Consider the following 23,098-nt stretch of genomic DNA (forward strand, 5'->3'; position numbering starts at 1 on the left):
TTGATCAGCCCGGAGAGCAGGGGAACCCTGAACAAGATCAGCTGTATAGAAAACTGCTGGAAGTAGTTGGTTTCACCCCACTATCAGAGACATCCTCTCAAACTTATGGGCGATGGCATGGGAAATGGCCTCATTCACTGACGGTCTGCGAAGCTCATAGTTTGAGCCTCACTGTCTGAGTCATTAGCCTAAATTGCCATGTGTGATGTCCTTGTTAGATATGTTCAGGCTGCTGTGTGCCCTCCCCATGGTCATATAGATATCCTCCTCTGGCTTTACATATGACACAGAACCGTTGTCATGAATGAACATCATTGCCCTTTTATATACAGTCATTGTGGCATGAATGTTATGGCAATATTGGATTGATCTTTAAAGGCACTTAGAAGAGCACGAATCATTTGTAGAAGCACATTTTTATTGCAGCAAAATGTACCGTCTATGCCAAAAATGTCATGGAAACAGTCTTGTCGTGTTGGCACAATTCAGTTAACTAAGTAACTTAACGAACAAATAAAAGGAGGAGAAAATGGTACTTCTCGCCTTTGCGCTCTTGGCGTCGTTGGCAAAGTAGGAGTTCTGTGCATGGATTCAAAGTTACACGTGTCACATTCTGTCATGGTATGCTGATACGTAGTTGTGGGCTTTGGGTCAACTTGAGGCTTTCTGAGGTTGTTTTTTATTCATTATTCAGTCATTTTCGTGTAAGACCAGTCCAAATGGTGTCAGACCTGCAGCATTTACAGCTGATGTTGGCCAAACAACAACTTTTCTCTCATCTAGCCATAAATATACCGTTTTGCTAAGAAGTTATTTCTTTGTGGGCCTTGCGGTGGCCTGGTTAGCATGTTAGCTGCAGAGAGAGATCAAGGTTGATCTCTCCTGTGGAGCTTGCATGTTCTCTGTGTACTGCGGCTTCCTCCCACATCCCAAAAACCAGTGGCGGACGATGCATTTGGTACCCGGGCCTTCAGTGGGCCCAGACACCGTGAGAGCTAGTACCAAAAAACCAAACAATAATGTTAGCAAATATTTGCCATGGTGGGGTTTTGACCACGACCACCCATGCACAGCACTAGACTTGTTAATGCTGCACCATACAGGCATTTAGAGAGAGCGGAACTCTGACATATGAAGTCAGACAGCCGCCGTTACCGTAAGATTGCCGCAATACCAATACTCTATCTAGAATAATATAAGTCCCCTTATCTTCCAATACACAGTCACCAATACATTTGACTTACATTACTGCTGGTGACTTCAAGTTAATGACTAATTTCCAATGATAAGCGGGACACCGGTGCTTGTAAAGTTGGCACTCAGCCAAATGTAACAAGCATAAATAGGACAGCAGGGTGACTAAAGGTTCAGACTCACACACACAAACTCCAAACATCTACACTACAACATCATCTGAAGCAGTTCACAATCAACATTTATCTAATAATATGATAAAAATATAAAACCTTTTAAGTAAAATGCTTCTACTCACTAGAGATCTCAATTCCTCCTCCTTAGTCATTGTGGCCATAAATTGGCTTGTTGAGCAGTTTTGCTCTTATCAGCTAATCAGAGGATGCAAAAGTGCTTATGTCAATGTTGTCTGGCTAGCTGGCCCTGCGAGGCGAATTTGAAGTCTGATCGGCTTAAAAAATAATAATAAAAATAGCCCCATTGCTAATAGTGCCTATGTGACATGGGCCAGCACTCCTGATTCTGAAGGCCTTGGGCAGATTACATTGATATGGCAACACATAGAAGATGACATCTGATTGGACAAGCATATCTAACGTACACAGCTGGAAGCAATGCAGCCAAAAAACTATAAAATGAAGATAACAGATTGTTGGGAATAAATTAATACAATTTCATGGACTACTAGAATTGAAATTGTAAATGTACTGTAGGTCAGTACTTCTGTTAATGGTAAGGCCAGTAGAAAAGGCTTTGCTGGCCCTGACTTCACACCACTGCCAAAAACATGCATTTTAGGTTAATTGGAGGCTAAATTGTCCACGGGTGTGAATGTGAGTGTCAATGGTTGTTTGCCAATACTTGTATGTGTCCTATGATTGACTGCATGGCAACCAACTCTCGTCCATAGTCTGCTGGGATGGCTGCAGATCACCGGTAATGAGGACAAGCAGTCTAGATAATAAGTGGATGATTTCTTTGTCTGTGTAGTTATCTTGAAGGTGTTAGTTTCGGATATCTGTGGCATTGGAGAAGCCTCTGTTTCCTATCAGACCTGTGACCATACAAAAAATGTAATTGAAAGTGTTGAATCACAAGTCTTCATTCTCAGAAAAAAAGTATATAATCATAATTTCAGGGGAACAATGGTTTGTACTGCAACAGTTTCCTCAAAAGTACTGTTTTATACTCAACTTCACTTTTCCAGCCTGGGAACATGTACCCTTTTTGGACATAGAACAGATACACTTAGTTACCTTGGAGACTGAATATTACTACGAGCTACATTTATTCTACCTTGCAGATCCCAGCAAACTCCATTTATGATTAAGCAGAACATGACAACCAAAGGGAAGCATTTGCTAATTTGCTTCCTGAGCACTGCTTGGCTGTCCTTAAGTAACCCCCAGCTAACCACTTTTGTGGCGACCCCTTCATTCTGACATCCCTATATTCCATTTGGTTTACCTGTGTGTGTGCACCATGTTTATTATATTTAAATGTATTTAAATGTTTATTAAGTCGTTGTCTAGCCTTCCACTGTCCACATAGTGCATACTCTACCTCGCTCTCCCTGTTTCTGCACCCAAGCTGATAAAACACAAAAACTTTGTCCTTTTTGATGACAAGACATTTCAAATGAGAATGACTTCAGTCAACTGATTTCATTTGCAAAATTGTGAATAACATTTCTGAAAGACACACACGCGCGCGCGCACACACACACACACACACACACTCTCAGTCACGTCCCACCCAGGGTGTCTGCAGAGTTCCGGGCTGTGGGCCAATTAGAAGTAATGGCAGGAAACTAGTTAGCGTTATCTGCTGCCATGGCGGCCTCCATTGGCACTGACAGACTCTGGACCGGTCACGTACTGTAGGGAGACAGTCCGTCAGACAGAGAGCAAAGGAGGGGGTTGAGGTGCACGATTGGTAGAAGATGGCGTACAGCTCTCAAATAACTGACGACAAGATCCACACATGGTCTTGTCACAAGTTTGTACAAGTTTGTACTTCCATTAATCTGTTAATTGACAATATTGCTTTATCTGCATGAAGGCTCCTTGCTCCAGCTGTTGCGTCTCCATTGTTTCTGCTGCACGTCTCTTTTCCTGTATGCATTAGACCACGCACAGCCCATGTCTTGGAGCAGGTGGCAGAGAGGGTTGGTTGCAGGACATTGGCACCAGGACAATGCTATGAGTAGTACTTGAAAGAGGATGTAGTCAGGGAGGCCCAAAAAAAGATCCAACAAAACAAACATGACAAATCCCTGAACTGGGCTCAGACACAACAGTCACGTAGCGTTCACTCAGCAGGCAGACTGGCGGGCGCAAAGAGGTGCTTGCATTCCACTCTGTGGGCTCACTGTGATTGTATTTGCGTTGCATTTATATCAACATCTGCTACGGTTGTTGATACAGCGAGTCGTGTGTCACCAAAGATTAGTAAACATGTTCCAAATATACAGACTGATCAGGGGTGTCCAAGCATTGTCCACCGAGGGCCACGTACTGGGAAATTAAAGGATGCGGGGGCTTTTGTAATATTTTGAATTTTAGTAAAAAGGCTAAAAACAATCCAGCATAGATTTGCTCAGTTATATACAAGCAGCCTACATCTCAGCTTTGTGGTAAGGGTGACTAATCGTATTATGAGTATCAACATTTAACGTTTGACTTTATTGTTCTTTTTTGCAATTTTTTTGTTTTCTTGTATTTTTAGAATGTGATGTGCCAGTAAAAATTGTATGAACTGAACATATTTAAATGACCACTTGCTAAAAATATGTTTTAAGTGACCAAGTAACGGTAGATTTTGAGAGTAGTCACTGATTGTCTAAGCAGGTGTAGCCCGCGGCTCATTTTTCGATTGCCCTGCGGCACATTGTAGAAATTGGCACATTGTTGAAAAGAAAAAGCACTCAGAGACATGTTGATTCTAATAACTGTTGATGACTGTTTTTTTTTAGACCTTTTACAAATTATTTTTAAAAACTATATACAAATAAAGATAATAAAATAAAAATATCATAATGGGTGCCGCACATCTTTTAATTTCTGAGGATGCGGCTCTCTGCGGAAAAAGTTTGGACACACCTGGTCCGGTGGTTGACTTGCTTGATTTCAGTTGCAGGCAGCGTTTGGTTCAGTCCCTACTACAGTAAGTGATGGTGTGAATATGAGTGGGAATGGTTGTCTATCTCTAAGGCTACATTCACACTGCAGGTCAATTCTGATGTAGTAGTACTTAGTAGTACTATTAATCCCACAGCAGGGAAATTCATCTGTTACAGCAGCAAGCAAGATACACAAGTATGTACACAAGTAAAGAATGCATAGTCATAGACAATGCATGCAATGCATAGTGAAATACATAGTGAAATAGTGACAGTGAAATCCAAAATGGTTCAGGTGTTGTAGAGCCTGATAGCGGTCGGTATGAAGGACCTGCGGAACCTCTCCTTCTTACACCGTGGGTGTAACAGCCTGCTGCTGAAGGAGCTGCCCAGGGAAACAACAGTGTCATGTAGCGGGTGAGAGGTGTTGTCCATGATGGATGTCAGCTTAGCCAACATCCTGTTTTTGCTCATATGTGACATGTGTGTAATTTTTTCATGTCAGTGTGAACAGTTTGATTATGATTTTTTTCAATTCATATGTAAATATAAATCTGATATGTATCTGATCTACTGCAGTCTGAACGGTCAGGTTGCATATGTCCAACCTATACATCATCGAAAGGCGTGCGAGACTTGGAAAAGGGTACTGACCGGTGTAGGCAAAAGTTCTTCTTGTCAGTCTAAAATTATTCCTAAAAAGTGTGAGTAAAGGGGCTGCTGCCACCCACGTGCTCCTCGGAAGAGACGTCGCAGCAAGCTCTACACAAACTGCCATCGCCAAAATTCTTGCCCTCTTCCTTGGAATCATTTGTTTGAGAAAATATTGACTCCTGTTGCACAAAATCCTTGAGATTGTCACAAACACGTTAAGGAGCGCACACACCGGAGCGATCTTTACGTCTATAAACACACAGAAATGCATGTGGTGTTGTGCTTTTGCGCATGCACGTCACTTCCCGGACGCTTTGCTGTCATATAAATAAGTCACAATTTTTTAGTAATGTGAACGACCACATAAAAAATCTGATTTTATCCAAAAGTGCAAATTGGGCATCATACCCTGCAGTGTGAACATAGCCTAGGTGTGCCTTGTGAATGACCCAGGGTGTAGTCTGCTGATTGGCCAAAGTCAGCTGGGATAGGCTTTAGCTCCCCGTGAACCTGAACAGAATAAGCGATAGAAAGTGGATGGATGTACAAAAACTCATAACCATCTGAACATGGCATTATATTAAAATGATTCAGTTGTTTTCATATACAGTATATGTATGAATTTTGTTTAACTTGACTTAACTGAGACTGCAGATTCACAGCACAGCAGGTGTTTTTCTTCTCTTACAATAATGTTTGCTGCTTGTGTTTGGAGGACGACATCCCTTATTGCAGTGTTTGGACATGGATTCCTTCACTCATAAGAAGGCATGCAAAACAACCTTTGTGGTAAATAAACAGTTCTCTGTATGGGTGAAATGTTGTTTGTTTGTTCCCGGGTTCCTGTTTTCCAGCAATGGAGTCAATGACTTTTCATTCAGTATTCAGAAGTGGCTTGGATCTGGTGAATTACAACATAATTATAGTGTTTGTCTACAACGGACGGATACGGCCGCTTAAATAAGTTTACAGATATCCCAACCATTGTTGCAGCCCACTGTTAAATTTAAATCTGAGTGATCAACCGCACATCTGGTGCGGGCTCTGGCAGTGTTGGCGGAGATGTTGTGGCTGTTCACATTAAGGCTCTGATGAAAGAATTAAAGGCAACATTCAAGATTGTTGAAAAGTGCAAAGCTCGATGATGAGTGATGTGTCTTTTACTGGAAACGTCTTTTCTTTGTGTACCACCACAGTGAAGTCACAGCTAAATTTGTACATTTCATCTCATCTCACCAGAACTACTCAACAGGAAGAAGTTTGATTAATCCCTCTTCTCACTGTCGTTACAGAGGACTTGACTAAATTCAAGGAGAAAGCACACTACAATGTTTCTTTAATAGTTGTCGTAGTGCAGGGGTGCCCATTACGTCGATCGCATGTGTCACCCACGTCACAAATGTCACTTTGAAGATGTCACATGACATGAGTCAGCTGACATGAGTCAGCTAATTTGCTGTTGCAAAGTAAGTGGTCAACACATCGTCTGATTTAAAATCAAGCCATTAAAATCAGTTGTTTAATGGCTGTGCTCTGCGTCCTGAACTCCACTATATAAACGTGTGTTTTCTACACTTTTTCTTTATTTCATGAATAATTGGAAAATGTGCACACTTTTTAATATGTTGCCTTGACTTCTGCTGCATTGTGTTTTGCATAATCATTTTCATTTCTGCAATGTTTGATACGTAGCAAACGCTATCTGGACGTAATACATGGGCCGTATGTGTTGTGAACGCTATGTAGCTTTTGTACTACTCGGGTTATTTACACAACTACTGAGAAAATTATGTGTAATTATCTTTATTGCCATAATCAATTTAATTGTGAATTATTCAAAGATATCAACTATTTTGATGACCTGTAAACTTTGAAACTGTGAATGTGACATTCTAATCGTTAGTATTTAGCGTAGTAGTTTCAAAATTTACTTTATTTTATTTTAGTTTAACTTTATTTTATAGTAAGAGGTAGATCATTTTGACGTGTGACTTGCCTGCTGGAAAAGCGTGTGCACCTTGAATATACATGTACAATGTACATAAATACTCATATTTATAAATACACTAAATATATACTGTACATTCTTTATGTTTATAGTAGAATAAATGTACCTGTAATAATAACAATAATAATAAATATAGCAGATCTTTGGGACTTGGTCGTTTTGAAAGTGGCTCGCTGGCTGAAGTGTGAGCACCCCTGTTGTAGAGGAACAATGGTTGTGGTAAACAGGGATTTAAATGACCTCCCGGTGTCTCTCGTACTGTCTTCTCTGTGAATAAACATAACATGGATAAATATAGCAAGTAGCATTGCCGTTACTTTCACATTGATAACAGAGACAATGAGGAACTTTTGTTTACAGTTCCGACTTTTGCTCTTACGTACAGCGCATGTATGTCTCCATGTGTAAAGAATAAAGCAATGTTTGGAGGCATTTTTAATCACCCCGTGCTTTTTTTGTCAGCTAGTGTAAGCAAAATTACGACAGCACACATTCCCATAAAACTTTGGGGATAGATGGCATATTTGCTTACCAAGAACCCACTAAACTTTGGTGCAAATTGCAATCGAACATACAAATCAGACATACAGAGTTACTTTTTATGATGAAATTTAACACTGGAAATCTGATTTGAACCATCTTTAAACAGGCTGCAATATACAGTAGTTCACTACAGAATTCCTAGCTTTCTATGTCTCGGTTGTCACGTTTCACATCATGTTTCACTTGCACTTGTTGCCACACAGAGTTCATCGGCCTCAATGATAACTTCCCCACAGTCCAATGATAGTATTGGCATATGCCAGCCATGCTTACCAGGTTGTTGAAATGGCAAAAGAGGGGGTGACGAGGTAGATGGCTTTCCATTTATAATCAAGATTATTATCTGTATTTACCTTGACTGGCATGCTTTCTGGACCAAAATGTACTTGATGGCCACTGGTGTGGGTATTTTACACACACACACACATTTTTAACTCACTCATGCATGTGCAATGCAAGAGAAACAATTGTTTTAGTGAATATTGTTTTCTGGGCTCTGGGAACAACATTTAAGAATTTCCTTTTTATTGTTCTTTTCACTCAACTCTCACCATCTGATTAAAAGCACACACACACACACACAAAGACAGATTTGAGTTGACGGAGGAGCGTGAGGGTGTGTCTTGTCCCGTCACGAGAGTCTGCCTCTGCTTTCCACTTCCGCTTCCCACTGTCTCGCCTCCATGTCTTGTACGGTCCTCTCATTGTTTTTCCACGTCACTGCGTAACATACCACTGTTTGTATATCAGTGTGCTATGTAAGTCTATGCTGATAAAATGCACACTATGTCATTGTTAGTACTACAGTGTCATACACAATAGATTGTGTGTATTGTATTGCTCGTCATAACTGGAAAATAAATAAGAAAGTACAATGCATTATATATGTTGTGCATACACTAGTTCACAGGCATAAACCCAGTTCAGAGTCTATTTAAGGGACTTCCATACAGACAAGGGCACGTGCCGTGCGCAGTAGACGAAAATGCTGGTTGAAGTGATGGTTAGACCTTGTGACCAGTAGAAGGGTGGCCATGGCTATATTTCAGGGCACACGTCCAGCAGGCCTCTCGCTGTGTCATTGTCTAGAACTGTAAGGCCGTGCATCCCGTTTAGTCACCGGTAAATCACACAGTTCATAATGGTATGGTCTAGCAATGCTAGCATGCTAACATTAGCATGCTCACACCTGGCATGATATAATGTACAGGGAAGGCTGAATGTCCTGAATTAGTTAAATGTGTTGATGTTGGAACGGTTTGAATCGGTTGAAAAATGTGGAAGTAGCTAGAACTCTTCAGATGAAAGGCATTTTGCGTTCCGGAAGAAAAAAATGTGGGAATATTTGTGCTGTGGCTAATAGCATGAATGTCCTGACTTTGTTGAATGAGTTGATGTTAGAATGAGGCGAATCGGTTGAGAAAGGTGGAAGTAGTAGGTAGTAACAGTTTTTTTCAGTAAAAATATTGGTAGCTTGAATGTCCTGAACGTGTTGAACAGTTTGATGTTGGAACGGCTTGAATTGGTTGAGAAATGTGGCAGTAGTAGCATGTTTTAGGGAAAAGGGTGAATTTTGGGAACATTTTGAATTTTGGATTTCGGATCACCCCCAAAATTGAATCAGTTCTTCCATGTCCCATTTCCGACAATTCCTGAAAATGTCATCCAAATCCATTCAGAACCTTTGAAGTTATTTTGAACACAGACAAACGCCAGCAAAATCATTACCTCCGCGCTGTGCTTGCACTTTAATAATAATGTGAAATAATGTGAAAACCCCAGCTAAAGAAAATGTGACAGAGTGGTGGTCAATATGTGTGCCCTCCCTTGTTAATGGGCCTCATTATGAGCACACTCCATTTTAATGAGTCATAATAGCCCACCCTGATAATCAATCTGATAGTTTGCCCCATTGGACTTTGTATGCTTTCATTGGCTACTTGGACTCCAGTGTAGACACTGATAGGCTTTCATATGTGAGGTGGGAGGGGTAGGCTGGCTTTTAGCCAATGGAATTGATAGGACCCATAGGACCCGCTACTTATGCTGTAGAAGATGAAAGAACAGTGACGGAAGCGCTGTAATTTATTGTGTGATTATTGGGTGTATCAGGAGGATTTTTACATTTTTGTTTTTTTTCAGACTCACTGCCAGCATCAACTGTCACTTGACATACAGTACCTGGCCCACGATGCTATGGTCAAGCAGGGAATAGGAGTCTGCACGAAGCAAAGTGCGCTAATGTTTCTAAAGAGTCATACAAAAGCCCCCCCTTACAAAATGACTGTATCATGAGAAATTGTGGGACCCATGAAAAAAATCACATCTTTAAAATCAATCTTTACAACCTAACCAACCTGTTAAAGCTCTTTTGAATTTAGTTCAATGTGTGTTTTAGAGTTACCATTGCATCACAAGGGATGGGTTCTGTCAACCATTGCAGCGACAAGCGTGGCGTCAGATTATTCGTCTGCCTCCGGCTGATTTGGAGCTCTATGCCCCTTTTGCAAAATGGGTCCCCCCATGGATCATGAGATCTATGCACAGCACATGTTCCGCATGGAGAGGCAGCACTGGTGAAGCTGGCTGCCTTATTAGTGTTTGCCTCAGCTTTCATTAACTAAAGGAGCCATCCTAAAACAAGTGTCTTATAATAAAGCCTGACTGAGTTGTTTTTTATAAATAATACTGTAATATGTACCTAATCAAATTGCGGAATTGAAATTTTAATAGCTCAATGTGATTTATGTTTTTTTTTTTTTAAGTTGGACCAGTTGTATTATGTGCGTTACAGTATGTTGGTAAAATACAGCTCTGGATTAAAGGACATAAACAGGACATAAAGGACATAAACAAGTCTTGTTACAAAAACAAACGTATTAACGTGTTAGTCGCACTATTAGTTATACTCGATAATAAATAATAAAGCTGACACAAAAAGATATTATTGCAGCTTTTTCAACAAAAAGATTTGCATTTTGAATTGGTCAGAGAGGACAGTTGTTGCAGTAAAATGGACTGACTTGAATGTAGTTCATTTCCATGAATGTTTATGAATGACCAAACTGACCAAGTGTTACACGGTGTAGTATAAACAGTGGAGGATGAGACCATTTGTTTTTCTCTCCACCCACTTCTTGCTTCCTCTCATCTCCTCCTTAGGCTCCTATATAATTTCAGACGCGGGCTCTCCCTGTCATAACAAAACATAAAACTGGTGTCATATTTGAGGCTTTAAATAGCAGATCAATATTTGGTCGACCGATTGCATACACCTGTCAAGTACAAAAAATAAGAATTAGACTTCAGCAACAAGCCTGAAAGGTGATTTGGTGACCATGGCCAAACAGGCATGTTTCTACCTGAGAATGGCTCTGCTTCTGCTGCTTCTCCTTACATATAGCACAGGTAAGACATGTCATTTCTTGTCAGAATTGGGAAAATGTGAAGAGGATTGTCTCTGTTTGTGTTGTGTCTTGCATATGTGACATTCCATGTGATGGATGAATGGGAATTGGCAGATGATTCTGGGTTGTATTGTAAATATCTCTAATAGACAAGATGAAGTGGTTGGGTATAGTACATTGGTGTGAGATGATGGTTTCCTTTCTCAGATGCTAAGATGGACATCATCACCAGTAAGCAAGATATTCAAGTCGGAGATGAGATTTTACTTTTGTGTAAAGGTCAGTTTTTCATTTATTATAATGCAAAATTGTATCTGCATCTCTAATGTATGGAATGCATGAAATGTGGGGCACTTTTAAGCTTCAGACTCCTGGTGATGCTTCAGTTAAAACTTCACATTCTCTCATAGCCGGGGGAGAGGGAGACATAATGTGGCAAAAGAATGGCGAGGACATCGATGAGGAAATGGTATCAAAGGTGGATGAGACCTCCTCTAAATTGCTCATCAGGAGAGCCACGGTGGCCGATGGCGGCAAGTATACCTGCATTTGTGACTTCGACAACGGACACAAGGATGAAGTTCAGACACAGCTTTTTGTTTATGGTATGTAAGATATCACACACTTTGGTAGATATGCAGGAAAACAAATACTATCATAACCGGCCATTTCATAAAGTAAACCAGTGAGGCCGATCAAACAGTAGTTTATTTGATTTTTTATTGTCTATATTACATATTTTTTATATATATTTTTAACATATATAAAAATGATAATACACAAATAATAATTGTTTATTATTGTCCATCTCCACAACCCTGAACAAGATTAACAATTAAGAAAATGGATTTATGGATAACTAAATGAATGAAATCAACAAACTCAATTTTTTAACTAAATTGGCAGTGGAGCCATTGATTGTGTAGTGGTTCAAGTAGCCTTTTTGTGTAACAGCATTTAAGTGCTATTACACTCAGTAGCCCATGAACATTCATCCTGCTATGGACTGATGACCTGTCCAGGGTGTAGTCCACCTTTCACTCTACATCAGCCCCCATGCTATGACCCTGAAGTGGTATCAAAATCATATGGATGGATAGAATTGCAAATTATTTTATGCTGCCAAAGAGAAACTATTAGCTGCAATCAATCATAATTGTGACTGGGTAGTTTATAGGACTTGGTCTTGTCAAGTTAAAAGACATTATGGAACCTTCAGCACTCCCTCATTAAAATATTTACGTGTAGGTACAGTATGTACCTTGCATATTTGAGCCTGTATGTGTAACTTTGACACTGTAAATCAGAGAGTATTCAAAATACCAAGTCTTAGTCTTGAAGACGGACGTTGTATAATCATTAAATAAATCACGAATGCCCAAACCTCAAGCTGCAACTGTACCTTATGTTGGGCTGGTGAGTGTTTCAGGCCGCTGCTAATGCTCGTCAGTTATTATGGACTACATTGCACCATAACAATTATCCTGTATCTCATGTCAGAGGGTCCCTCTTTCGGAAGTACCCCCACCTACCATGAGTTTTTGGAAGGCACGGATGGGAATGTGCCTTGTCTGGTGTCTGGCCAGCCGGTGGTGGAGGTCCGCTGGATATACAACAAAGAGGCGAGCTTCTCTGATAGTGAGTACATCGTCAATAAGTGGTATAGTATGTGTAGCTATGTACTGTATAATCTATAGATAGTGTAGTAGGTGTACATGTATATACCATAGCTCAAGAGTCACCAACCTGTCGATCACGAGCCACTAGTCGATCTTTGGGACTTTGCCGGTCGAATATTAGGAAAAAAATGTATTATTACATCAGTGTCCTCCCCTCCCGGAGAGTGACCAACCAGCACACGTTTTAACCACTCAACACATCCGTACGCCTCGCCGCGCTCCAGGCACACAACCCGCAAGCTTCAGCCAGGAGCCCAGTCCCTAAAACCCCGCCAGGGGTACCAGTGCATGCACACCGACTCGCTTCGCCCCAAAACAACAAGCGTACAGCGACAAGCGCGCAGAGGTGGAGAGAAAAAGAGAGAGCGTGACAGAGCACAGCTATGTGCCTGAGCACACAACAGTAGTTATTGCACGTTAATATGGCTCAAAATCTGCTTTTTGCTACCTCAAAATTAAGGCACAAATAAAACTCCATAGACGTGCACCTTCCAAAAAATCTTCGAGCAGCGGCTGATTATTGTAACACATTGACCAGTCTCGCTCTCCTCAACCACCATTGCTCGCTCACGACACTGAACCAACAAACCAAATAGAGTTATAACTTGGCTCATAAAGCTGACGCCACAAATCTAAGCCTGATGAAGATCCACAACAGTAGAGGTAGCCAAAGTGCGGCCCAGGGGCCATTCGTGGCCTGCCTCACTGCAGAAACAAAATAAAATTGAAAGAACAGCAAAAATTGTAAAAAATAGGGCAAAAGGCACAATGAGAAAAAGCTGAAATGTTGACGGCATCAAGCAATAATAACACAAAGCTTTGTATTTAAAGACATGTATCACTTTTTACTTTTGATAGTATAATATGTGTAAATATAGTATATTTCGTTATAGTGCAACTTTCACATTCCTTTGTGCTGCACACTGAGAAAAGTATCCAATAGATTTGCTTTCTAACATTTCCTCTGTTTAATGAATCTCTACCCAAATGATTGTCTTCTTGTCTTTATTCTGATTCCTATCTCTTATACGAACTAAATTAACTTATATCTTATATCTTATTACCTTTTATTAACTATAATTTGCCTTTAGGAAATAATGTTCGCCAGCTGCCTGATAACGCACTCCTGATTGAGAAGGTGCGGAGACAGGATGCTGGGACATACGTGTGCCACGCCCAGATAAAAGGAAGGCCCATCTTCAAGCAGCTTTTCATCTCTGTTGTTATTAATGGTTTGTATATTCTTTGCATCATCCTTTATGACATAGTGGGTTTATACGTACCTAAAAACCAGAAATGAATACAACGTTTAGTCAAATGAATGATATTTCAAAATATCTGAAATTGATGCAGCTCCTCCTACTGTGCGTCTGAGAGAAGAGGTGAAGAAAGTGATCGCTGGACCAGAAACCAATGTTTCCTTGCTGTGTTTGGTCGACGGCCAGCCAAAACCCAATATCACCTGGAGCATGTAAGACCTGATTTTACCTACAAGAAACAACAAACATTAGCTACACCCACACATTAATATGACGTTATGGCAGCAGGGTGGTTGGCAAGTCCAACTGATTCTGGGTTCAAATATAGACCTCTCCTCGTGGAGTTGGCATGTTCCCCAAACTTGTGTGGGTTTCCTCTCACAGTCCAGTGACAGTGCATGCTTGGTTAATTGGAGACTCTAAATTGCCCATAGGTGTGACTCTGAGACAATGCAGAGGCAAAATGAGTGCAAGTGTAAACACATCTTTTGTCTATATGTGCTCTGAGATTTACTGGTGAAATGCCCAGTATGTACCCTGCCAAAGTCAGCTGGGATAGGCTCCAGCTCATGTGTGATATTCACATATAAAAGATGGCATACAGAATACGCTCACTGGACATTTCATTGATTGCATGATCTCTATGATACATACAAAAATCTTTGCCTTTACAAAGTCTTCTATTGTGTTGAATGCAGTTAAATAAGGTCACCCAAAGTATTGTTGTAGCGCAGGTTAACACCACCATAAGAATAATAATACTGTAAATACTGCTTAAATAATGTCTAAAATGAGCATTATTATCATTGTATGTGCAACTAATGATGTGGCCATCGAGGGTGTTGTTTGTTTAGGTTTTTAAAGTTAGTCGTTTGTATCTGATTTTGATACCAGTGGAGAATTAGTAGTATTTTTTCATACCATGATGTTTAAAGGGATTGTATGCAGCAGGTTCCTCAGCCAAAATTTCTCAAAATTCCTCTTCCTGTTCTCAGTACGTTGACGTAACACAAACGCACACCAGTTATGTTCTCAACTAATGATAGCAATGTGGCAAAGTTTAGCTACAAATGCAAACCTTCACAGATTGTATAGCCTATTGTAACACCAGCATGAAAGTAAATTGTTTTTGTGTGTGCCACGTACATGTATGTAAATACCAACAGCTGTGAGTGACAGCCCTGAACACCAGGTATTTCATTCAGGTCGAATGAAAACGTACAACTATTTTAATGTAGTTTAATTCGTAATTGTGAAAAATATAGACATTTTTTGTACAGTCTGTTCTTTTAAACCACTATTGGCAACACATGCTAGCCGGCGGTGGTGTTCTTATATTTTTTGGTTTCAAAAATGTTATTTTGGAGTGAGTTGCACGGTTGTCCCTTTAATAAACAACACAGGTTAAATAAATGGCTCTGTAGGAGTTCTTGTATAATGGATTATATGAAACTGATTTTTCTAAAATTCAATCATCTGACTGTGAACGATTATAAGTATAAATACATTTATCTGCAATTCTAACTTGCAGGCCAGTACTTTATCACCCTGGACATCATAAGTTCAACTCTGACCGCAGCCAGTTGACCATAAGGTCAGTTGCCAGGGATGACTATGGAGAGTACGTCTGCACGGCCACCAACAAGATCACTGAAACCAGTGCCACCATCATGCTGCAAGTCTTTGGTTAGTTTTAATCTTCAACAATTCATAATTTGTCTTTAGGAATATCATGTGGCTGCAGCAATACAGTAACATATTGCAGAGCATGCGCAGTACAAATGTGCCTGTTTCATTTCAGAGGCACCAGAGGTGTCTTTGTCAGTCGAGCAGCAGAACGTCAACGTGGGTGAGCGTGTATCTGTGGCCTGTAACGTCTCTGGCCTTCCTCAGCCTGAACTTCACTGGATCAACAAGTACAATGGACAAACCCTGGCATGTGCACACCACACACACAACGGCATGGCTTTTATTGATCTATGTTAGGTCCAACGTGTGTATTATATGTTTGTGTTTGGCCTATTAGGACTCTTCTTCTGGTCGTGTCCGTGTTGAGGAAGGTGTGTTGGTCATTGATGAAATAGTGCCCTCTGATGGTGGCCTGTATTCCTGCATGGCAGTCAGCATCATTGGCAATGCATCAAGGGATGTTGCAATTCACAGTAAGAGCTCATGTTATCTTTGCATTGTAACATACAGTGTGCACACAATATATGCCTCGTTGTTTGACACTGTCAGAGAGATATTAACTTAACAATATGTTTATTAGTATAGCCATCCTCTCATGTATATTTAAAAAAATGTCCTCTCAGTACATGTAGTTTTACACCACTGCAAATTTAAAAAATCCATCCATTTTCCATGCAACTTGTCGTCATTACATACACCCTGGGCTGGTCATCAGTGCTCATATTGACAAGCAACCATTCACACTCCAATCAGCCTTACATGCAAACTCCGCACAGGTTTAACCTGCATCTCCTGACTTTGAGCCAGACGTGCTAACTCCTTCTCCATCTCTTTTCGTGTCAATCAAGAATGAGAAGGACTATACCCTTTGCAAGTGTACATACTAATAATGTTGTGGCAAGTGTGACACTTACCATTTTCTTTTCCATTTTGTTGTCTTGACCCACAGCCCAGCCTGGTCCACCTCTCTACGTATCAGTGTCACCTGGACCTGCATCGGTCTTCTTCTCCCTCAAAACTCTGCCTGTCAGTGGGGGGACACCCATCACAAGCTTCGTCCTGCAGTGGAGGAAAAATGCGGCCGAGCAATGGAAGGAGGTCACAGTCCCAAATGCTGGTAATTCATTGCTTAATTACTGCTATTGCTAATTAACGAGTGCTATATTTAAAGAATATCTCCACTTATTTCTTTTCTATGTCTAGACACACTGGCTGTAACTGCCCTCAAGCCGTACACATTGTATAGTGTGCGTTTGGCTGCTTTGAATGCCGCAGGACTGGGGCACTTCTCAGAAGCTAACACTGTTCACACCCAAGGAATACGTGAGTGTCACACTAACGTCATGTTAGTAACTAGGGGTGTCATGAGAACTTACGGGGTTAAAATGTGACAAGATTTTTAGTTTGAGGAAAAGCTGTCTCGCGAGAAAAGGACAGTCAGGAGCCAATCAGACTGTGAACCATGGCATCGCTACTATGAATGTTAATACATGTAATATGGAAGTGGCAGTGTGCGAGGCCTAATTGGAACCACACATTAAGTGCTTTACGCACACTATTAACCTTACAATCCAAACTACCTGGTGTGACGTGTGGCTGTTTGTTCCATTATAGCTGAACCAATTCCAATTGGAGCTGATGTCCAAGCAGAAGCTGAAGTAAATTCTACATTTGATCAAAGTTACTTGGGATTTGTCAGATCAAAACACAGATGTTCAGACTAGTCTGCGGCCTTAATCACCGAGCGGTTCTATTTACGCTTGTAAGCGCCAACTTCACAAACACCAGCAATCACCTGGTGGAAGTTAGTTACTAACTCTCCAAGTTAGTAGCAGAAATGATAGTCAACCTAACCCCTGAGTAGCGACAGAGCCACAAAGGCAGAGCTTGGACACACCCCTCCATCGCCTGGCAACAACTCCCCTTCCTGGCGAATGCATGCATGTCCAATGTGTGACACAACACACAACAAAAAACACGCAAAACCCCAATCTCCTTTGTATATTTGTAATTTTGACTTAAATTGTATTGAGTAGGGCCGCACGGTGGCCTAGTGGTTAGCATGTTGGCCACACAGTCGGGATTGAGTTCGAATCTCCGCTTGGGCATGCGTGCGTTTTCTCCGGGTACTCCGGTTTTCCCCCCACATTCTTAAAACATGCATGTTAGGTTAATTGGCTACTCTAAATTGTCCATAGGAATGATTGTGAGCCTGCGATTGGCTGGTGGACAGTCCAGGGTGTACCCTGCCTCTCGCCCTTATTTTACCTGCATTAGTCCTCATTAGGAAATTGAGTTCCACTTTTTTATTTCTAAGTGCTGACAATTCTGTACACACCTGCATATACACACATTGCATAACATATTCATTATTGTTATGGTCTATGTTTTCAATCTGTTCATTTTCCCCTTTTTCCACATCTTCGTATAATGTCTCCACCATCATCATCATTACTGCACCATATTGCCTTGCCACTGATGCTCTCTAATCTCCCATCATCCCTCTGCAGGAGGTAAGTTACAGTGGTTTACTGAACATTCTCAGGGTAGTGACTATTGATATGTGGTAGTTATTCATGGCTGTTAAGTCATCATTTGCTGCAGTAAACATGACAGCTATGCTTAGATAGTGAAGTCCATGTGATGCCCAAGTGGCCTAATTTCCTGCATGGTCTTTGTGCATTGTCCTTTAGGTGAACCAGACAGCCCAGTTTTGTTGTCTGATGAGATGAACATAGGGGGCAACTCCTTCTCTGTCCCCCTTAAACCGACTGATGATGGTGGGAGTCCGCTCCTGCACTACACTCTGCGATATCGACAGGTCAAAACCATATGTCCGCATTATTTGATTTGACTGTATTACTATATATTATACTATACTATATGTTCCATGTCCATTCCGTGTTTGAGTGGAAGTGTAGATAAATAAAAGTAGTATGAGACTGAAAAAAAAGTTAATTTAAATACATTTCTTGCACAATCATATGACCTGAAACCTGTTGTTTTGTTGTATGTGCATTATTTCAGTTCAGATGTGAATATTGTTAGGATTATCCACCTTTTTTTTCCCTCCACAAGTCCTTGCAATTGTTTTCTATCAACCTCTTCTAATCATGCTTCCTCCCTCAAAGCAAAATGTATCTTTCTACCAGGATAAAGATGGGGCTGAATGGAAAGAGAAGCAGCTGTCATCCAATACTGACTCTGTCACTCTCAAAGACCTGGCTTTTGCCACTGACTATCAACTGGAAGTCATAGCAGTCAATATGAATGGTTCTTCTATTCCTGCAATATTCAACTTCACTATTGCAGAACAACCTGGTATGAGTCTCCAAATAGGAAGTGTCAGATAAACATCACCTCAATTAAAAAAAGACGATCTCCATATCTTAATTAACTTTATATTTTTTCTTCTTACACTTTAAACACTCACAGTGCGTAGAAGCAGCATGACCAAAGGCAGTGTGGTTGGCATCGTCATGGTGATCTTCCTGGTAGTATTCTTGGTGGTGGATGCCACCTGCTGCTACAGAAACCACTGTGGTCTGCTCATGTCTATTGCTGTCAAACTTTTTGGACAGAAAGTTCCAGGCCTGAAAGTGCTTGAAGAAGGAGAAGGCACCGCTAAAGAGTAAGTAGGTTTGTGTCCTGCATCTCTGCAGCTATCATGAATTGGAATGAAAGCAGCTGGTACTGATTTTAATCCCATTTTTTTTTTCATAGGGATCTGAAGATGAATGGAATATCCACTCCCAGAGGTGGCAGACACCATACAGGAGTTCAGACAAACTCCTCAAAGGAAGGTGGACCACTCAAAGAGGTTGCCTGTGACAAAGTTAGCCTCACTAAACATGAGTATGTACACAACTGAGTTTTAGTAATTATCAATTGGAGTAAATATATTTGCCACACAAATAACTACAGTTTTATGTAAATGCCGAGAGCATGGTGATGGCCAATGGCATCATGGCCAATCAGCTCCAGTGTTATGCATCTACTGCTCACAGCCCATATGGGACATACAGCTTGGCAGGGTATCTGCAGACTGCTGTGACGTATCAATTCACGTGTCATTTCTGAGGCAACTGCAATTTAAAATCATTAAAATGCAACACTTTTTGCAGTAATAATATTGCTCAGGTTATTAGCAATTGTGAGTCAAATGTGACTCATACCAGATAAATCTACTGGATAAACATTCACAAATACAGTACAATAAAATGATTATTGGACTGTATGATGTGCAAATGCGCTTAGTCAAAATGACACAGTCTAATGTATGTGACCTGCACATAATAAATACAAATAAATAGCACAGTAGATAGATAGATAAATATATCTACAGGTATATCTATAAATAGATATGGAAATGATAGGGTTCCTTTACATCAGGGGTGTCTAAATTGAGGCCCAGGGCCGTTTGTTGCCTGCAGCTTGATTTTCATTGGTCCCCATGGAATATTCTAAATGTGAAATGAAACATGACACATTATCAAGGTAGATTAGGGCCACATGTAAAAGAGAAAAAGTTGAAATACAGTGTTCCTTCATTTATCGCTGGGGGTAGGTTCCCAAAATAGCCCGCAATAAGTGAAATCCGCAAAGTAACCAACTATATTTTTGTACAATTATTACAGTATATATGTTTTAAGGTTGTAAAACCCCTCACCATACACTTTATACACTTTTCTCAGACAGGCTTAACATTTGATCACATTTCTCTCTTGTTTAAACACTCAAAGCTCAAATTCCGTTCTTCCGTTCAACTTACGAGATTGAACACAAGAAATTAAGTGAATGACACATATAGTATTTCGCTCCTCTGATCGTGCCTTGTCCTGGCGCCGTTAGGCTGTAGCGTTTTTGTATCCTTGTTAAAACATATTCCTCCTCCTCCTCGTCCTCCATGAACCGAAGATTCATTTACAGCATGCCAGGCGGCCTACAGCCGCCTAACTTCTGCCTTTATTCAGCATGTATGATTGCTAGCAGCTAGTGATCATACAACAGGAAACAGGCAGTCCTGCACAAAGGAGATTAACTGACAATGGTCTACAGGAAATCATAAGGCAGAACACAATGGGCGGGTTCTCCCTTAGCCAATCATTACTTTTGTGGCTCTATATTTACTGAGTCAAACTGACTAGTCTGGACACATCTTCAACTCTCACATGAGTATACAACACCCTCTACTGGTAGCAGTCATAAATACAATAAAAGACACATGCAACAGAGCACTGATAGATCACACTGATACAACACAAGGACGCAGAACACAATGCGCGTTCATACGCTGTAAAAAAAAATCAGCGAAAGAGCGAATTGCGATGTAGCGAATGAAAACTGTATTGAATGTTTGAACATGATCTCAAATATATTGAACAGCTTAGCATATCTTTGCCTACATTGCAATGGTTTTAGTGTGTTTAATTAAAAAAAACTATAATAGTAGTATGATAAATATAATAAAAATGAAGCAAATTGATACATATAATACAAAAGTCATCTTTAAAATTTGCTGTATGTGGCCCTCGGCGGAAAATGTTTGAACAGCCCTGCTTTACATTTGAACATTTGAATGCCAATATTGTATATCAATAATGATTTCTTTATTTCCCACAGGGCAACACAACCAGACAGGAATATGCCCAAGACAGATGCATGAGGTTAACATCTTAAAGAAGAAGAAGACATGAAAACATAATTTTCAAAGGGAAGACAACAATTTAAGCTTAAATCTAGTCAGCAGTGTTGTGAAACCAAAATGAATGCCTGGTTATTTCATTCCTTTACGTGACTGATGTCATGTAGCGAAGCATGCGAAGCATGTGCATCTCCTGACTTTACATCTTCTCGTCGTGAAAACATCCCGTTTTGTATCTAGGCTGTCTTAGATGACAAATAATACATGATGGTAATTGTGGTGCTCTGCTAGCTCAGCTGAGTTCATCGTAAACGTTGACGTGAATTGACTTACAGCTTCATTTACAGGGTGATGTTGAGATCGGTCTTTTACAGGGTATTGGTGTTTGTAATTTATTCTTGAAATGACAATGTTCTTTAGTAGGCGCAAATGTGTTTTGACTAATACAGACCAAAAGTTTGTTTTTTCCTAACAATATTCAGAGCAACTCTTTTAAAAGTCAAAAATGCATGTCTGTGTTAATGTAATTGAAATGTTTGCATTTTTATGAACTTGTTATTAATATTCCATTGCCGCTGCTATGCTGGTCTTCATGTTATAACAAACAAACGCAAGTAACACAGGTTACTTGAAATGAAACATTTATTGCAAGTACTTGTTATGATAATATACAGTACACACAAAACATATGGCAGTAAGAACATATTTTACAATCTTGAATGCGTGACTGTAAGGTATGAAGCATTTTGACTTTTTACACAGATTTATTCATGTTTGCAAGTCATATGAGTTACTGAAGTGCTGTACATGTTTGTACATACGCATGTTTAAATAATATCTAGTGAAATCATTAACACAAAAACACATCGTAGTCTATTTTTATATTCTATACCAGTGATTCTCAACCGTTCATTAGTTAAGTATATTGTTGTTGTAAAACACAATTCTGATATACTGCCCACCTGTCGTGTTTGAAATAAAAATATGTATAAAATAACTTCAATTGTGAACTAATAAATAATTAACTTAACTATGACAAAGCTGTATGCACATAAAAAATTATGAATTTATCCTCTTTTGGGCTTATCTTAAATATGTGTTCTTAAATGCAAATACAAATTAATTTATAAACTTTGTTTAATATTGTTTTTGTATTGTGTCTTTCTCAGTTACAATAAGTGTACCATAAGGGTTCTGTATTGTTCATATCTGTGTAAGGGGAATGAACTGCATGTGGAAATCTGCAGGGGATCCAATACTTATTTTCCCCACTGTATGTGTACAGTATATATTTTTAAATCTCAAGTACCACCTGCAGTGCCTTCGAGTACCCCTGGGGGTCGAATATTATTGTATATTATAATGTAGGGGTGTCCAAACTTTTTCCATCAAATGAAAAACCAAAGGATGCAGGGAGCCCCTTTGATGTGATGTGGAAAAGTGTTTGACCCTTCCTGATTGCTTATTTTTTTTGTCACACTTAAATGTTTCAGGCCGTCAAACAAATGTAAATATTAGTCAATGACAACACAACTAAAAACAAAATGCATTTTTTAAATGAAACTTTTTATTATTAATGGAGAAAAAAATCTGAACCTACAGTAGATGGCACTGTGTGGAAAAAGTGATTGCACCCCCGTTAAAACATAGCTGTGGTTTATTACACCTGAGTTACATTTTTCTAGCCACACCCAGGCCTGATTACTGCCACACCTGTTCTCAATGAAGAAATCACTTAAAGGCCTGACAACGTGAAGTCCATTTCTAAAGCTTTGGGGCTCCAGCGAACCACAGTCAGAGCCATTATCCACAAATGGTGAAAGCATGGATCAGTTGTGATCTTTCCCAGCAGTGGCCGCCCAACCAAAATTACCCCAAGAGCGGAGCGATGACTCGTCCA

General features: G+C 40.1%; 1 protein-coding gene across 1 annotated transcript; it reads left to right on the forward strand.

Moving 5' to 3' along the window:
- Positions 1 to 5,698: 5,698 nt before the first annotated feature.
- ncam3 (neural cell adhesion molecule 3) lies at positions 5,699 to 22,298 on the forward strand. The gene is made up of 16 exons (XM_054783205.1): positions 5,699 to 10,928; positions 11,135 to 11,206; positions 11,338 to 11,532; positions 12,428 to 12,565; positions 13,698 to 13,838; positions 13,960 to 14,077; positions 15,397 to 15,551; positions 15,667 to 15,800; positions 15,892 to 16,027; positions 16,504 to 16,671; positions 16,758 to 16,878; positions 18,246 to 18,375; positions 18,707 to 18,875; positions 18,990 to 19,185; positions 19,278 to 19,409; positions 21,177 to 22,298. The coding sequence occupies exons 1-16, from the start codon at positions 10,859 to 10,861 to the stop codon at positions 21,217 to 21,219; spliced, it is 2,118 nt and encodes a 705-aa protein (XP_054639180.1). The 5' UTR covers positions 5,699 to 10,858; the 3' UTR covers positions 21,220 to 22,298.
- Positions 22,299 to 23,098: the final 800 nt, after the last annotated feature.

This window comes from Dunckerocampus dactyliophorus, chromosome 7 (assembly GCF_027744805.1).
Source record: "Dunckerocampus dactyliophorus isolate RoL2022-P2 chromosome 7, RoL_Ddac_1.1, whole genome shotgun sequence".
In the NCBI taxonomy this organism is placed as follows: domain Eukaryota; kingdom Metazoa; phylum Chordata; class Actinopteri; order Syngnathiformes; family Syngnathidae; genus Dunckerocampus; species Dunckerocampus dactyliophorus.

Bases quoted from the DNA above. Each gene is read 5' to 3' on its own strand.
- ncam3 (XM_054783205.1), top strand. From the start codon at position 10,859: ATGGCCAAACAGGCATGTTTCTACCTGAGAATGGCTCTGCTTCTGCTG. The intron at 12,566-13,697 runs GTGAGTACATCG...ATTTGCCTTTAG, and splicing joins AGAGGCGAGCTTCTCTGATA to GAAATAATGTTCGCCAGCTG. The intron at 13,839-13,959 runs GTTTGTATATTC...AAATTGATGCAG, and splicing joins CATCTCTGTTGTTATTAATG to CTCCTCCTACTGTGCGTCTG.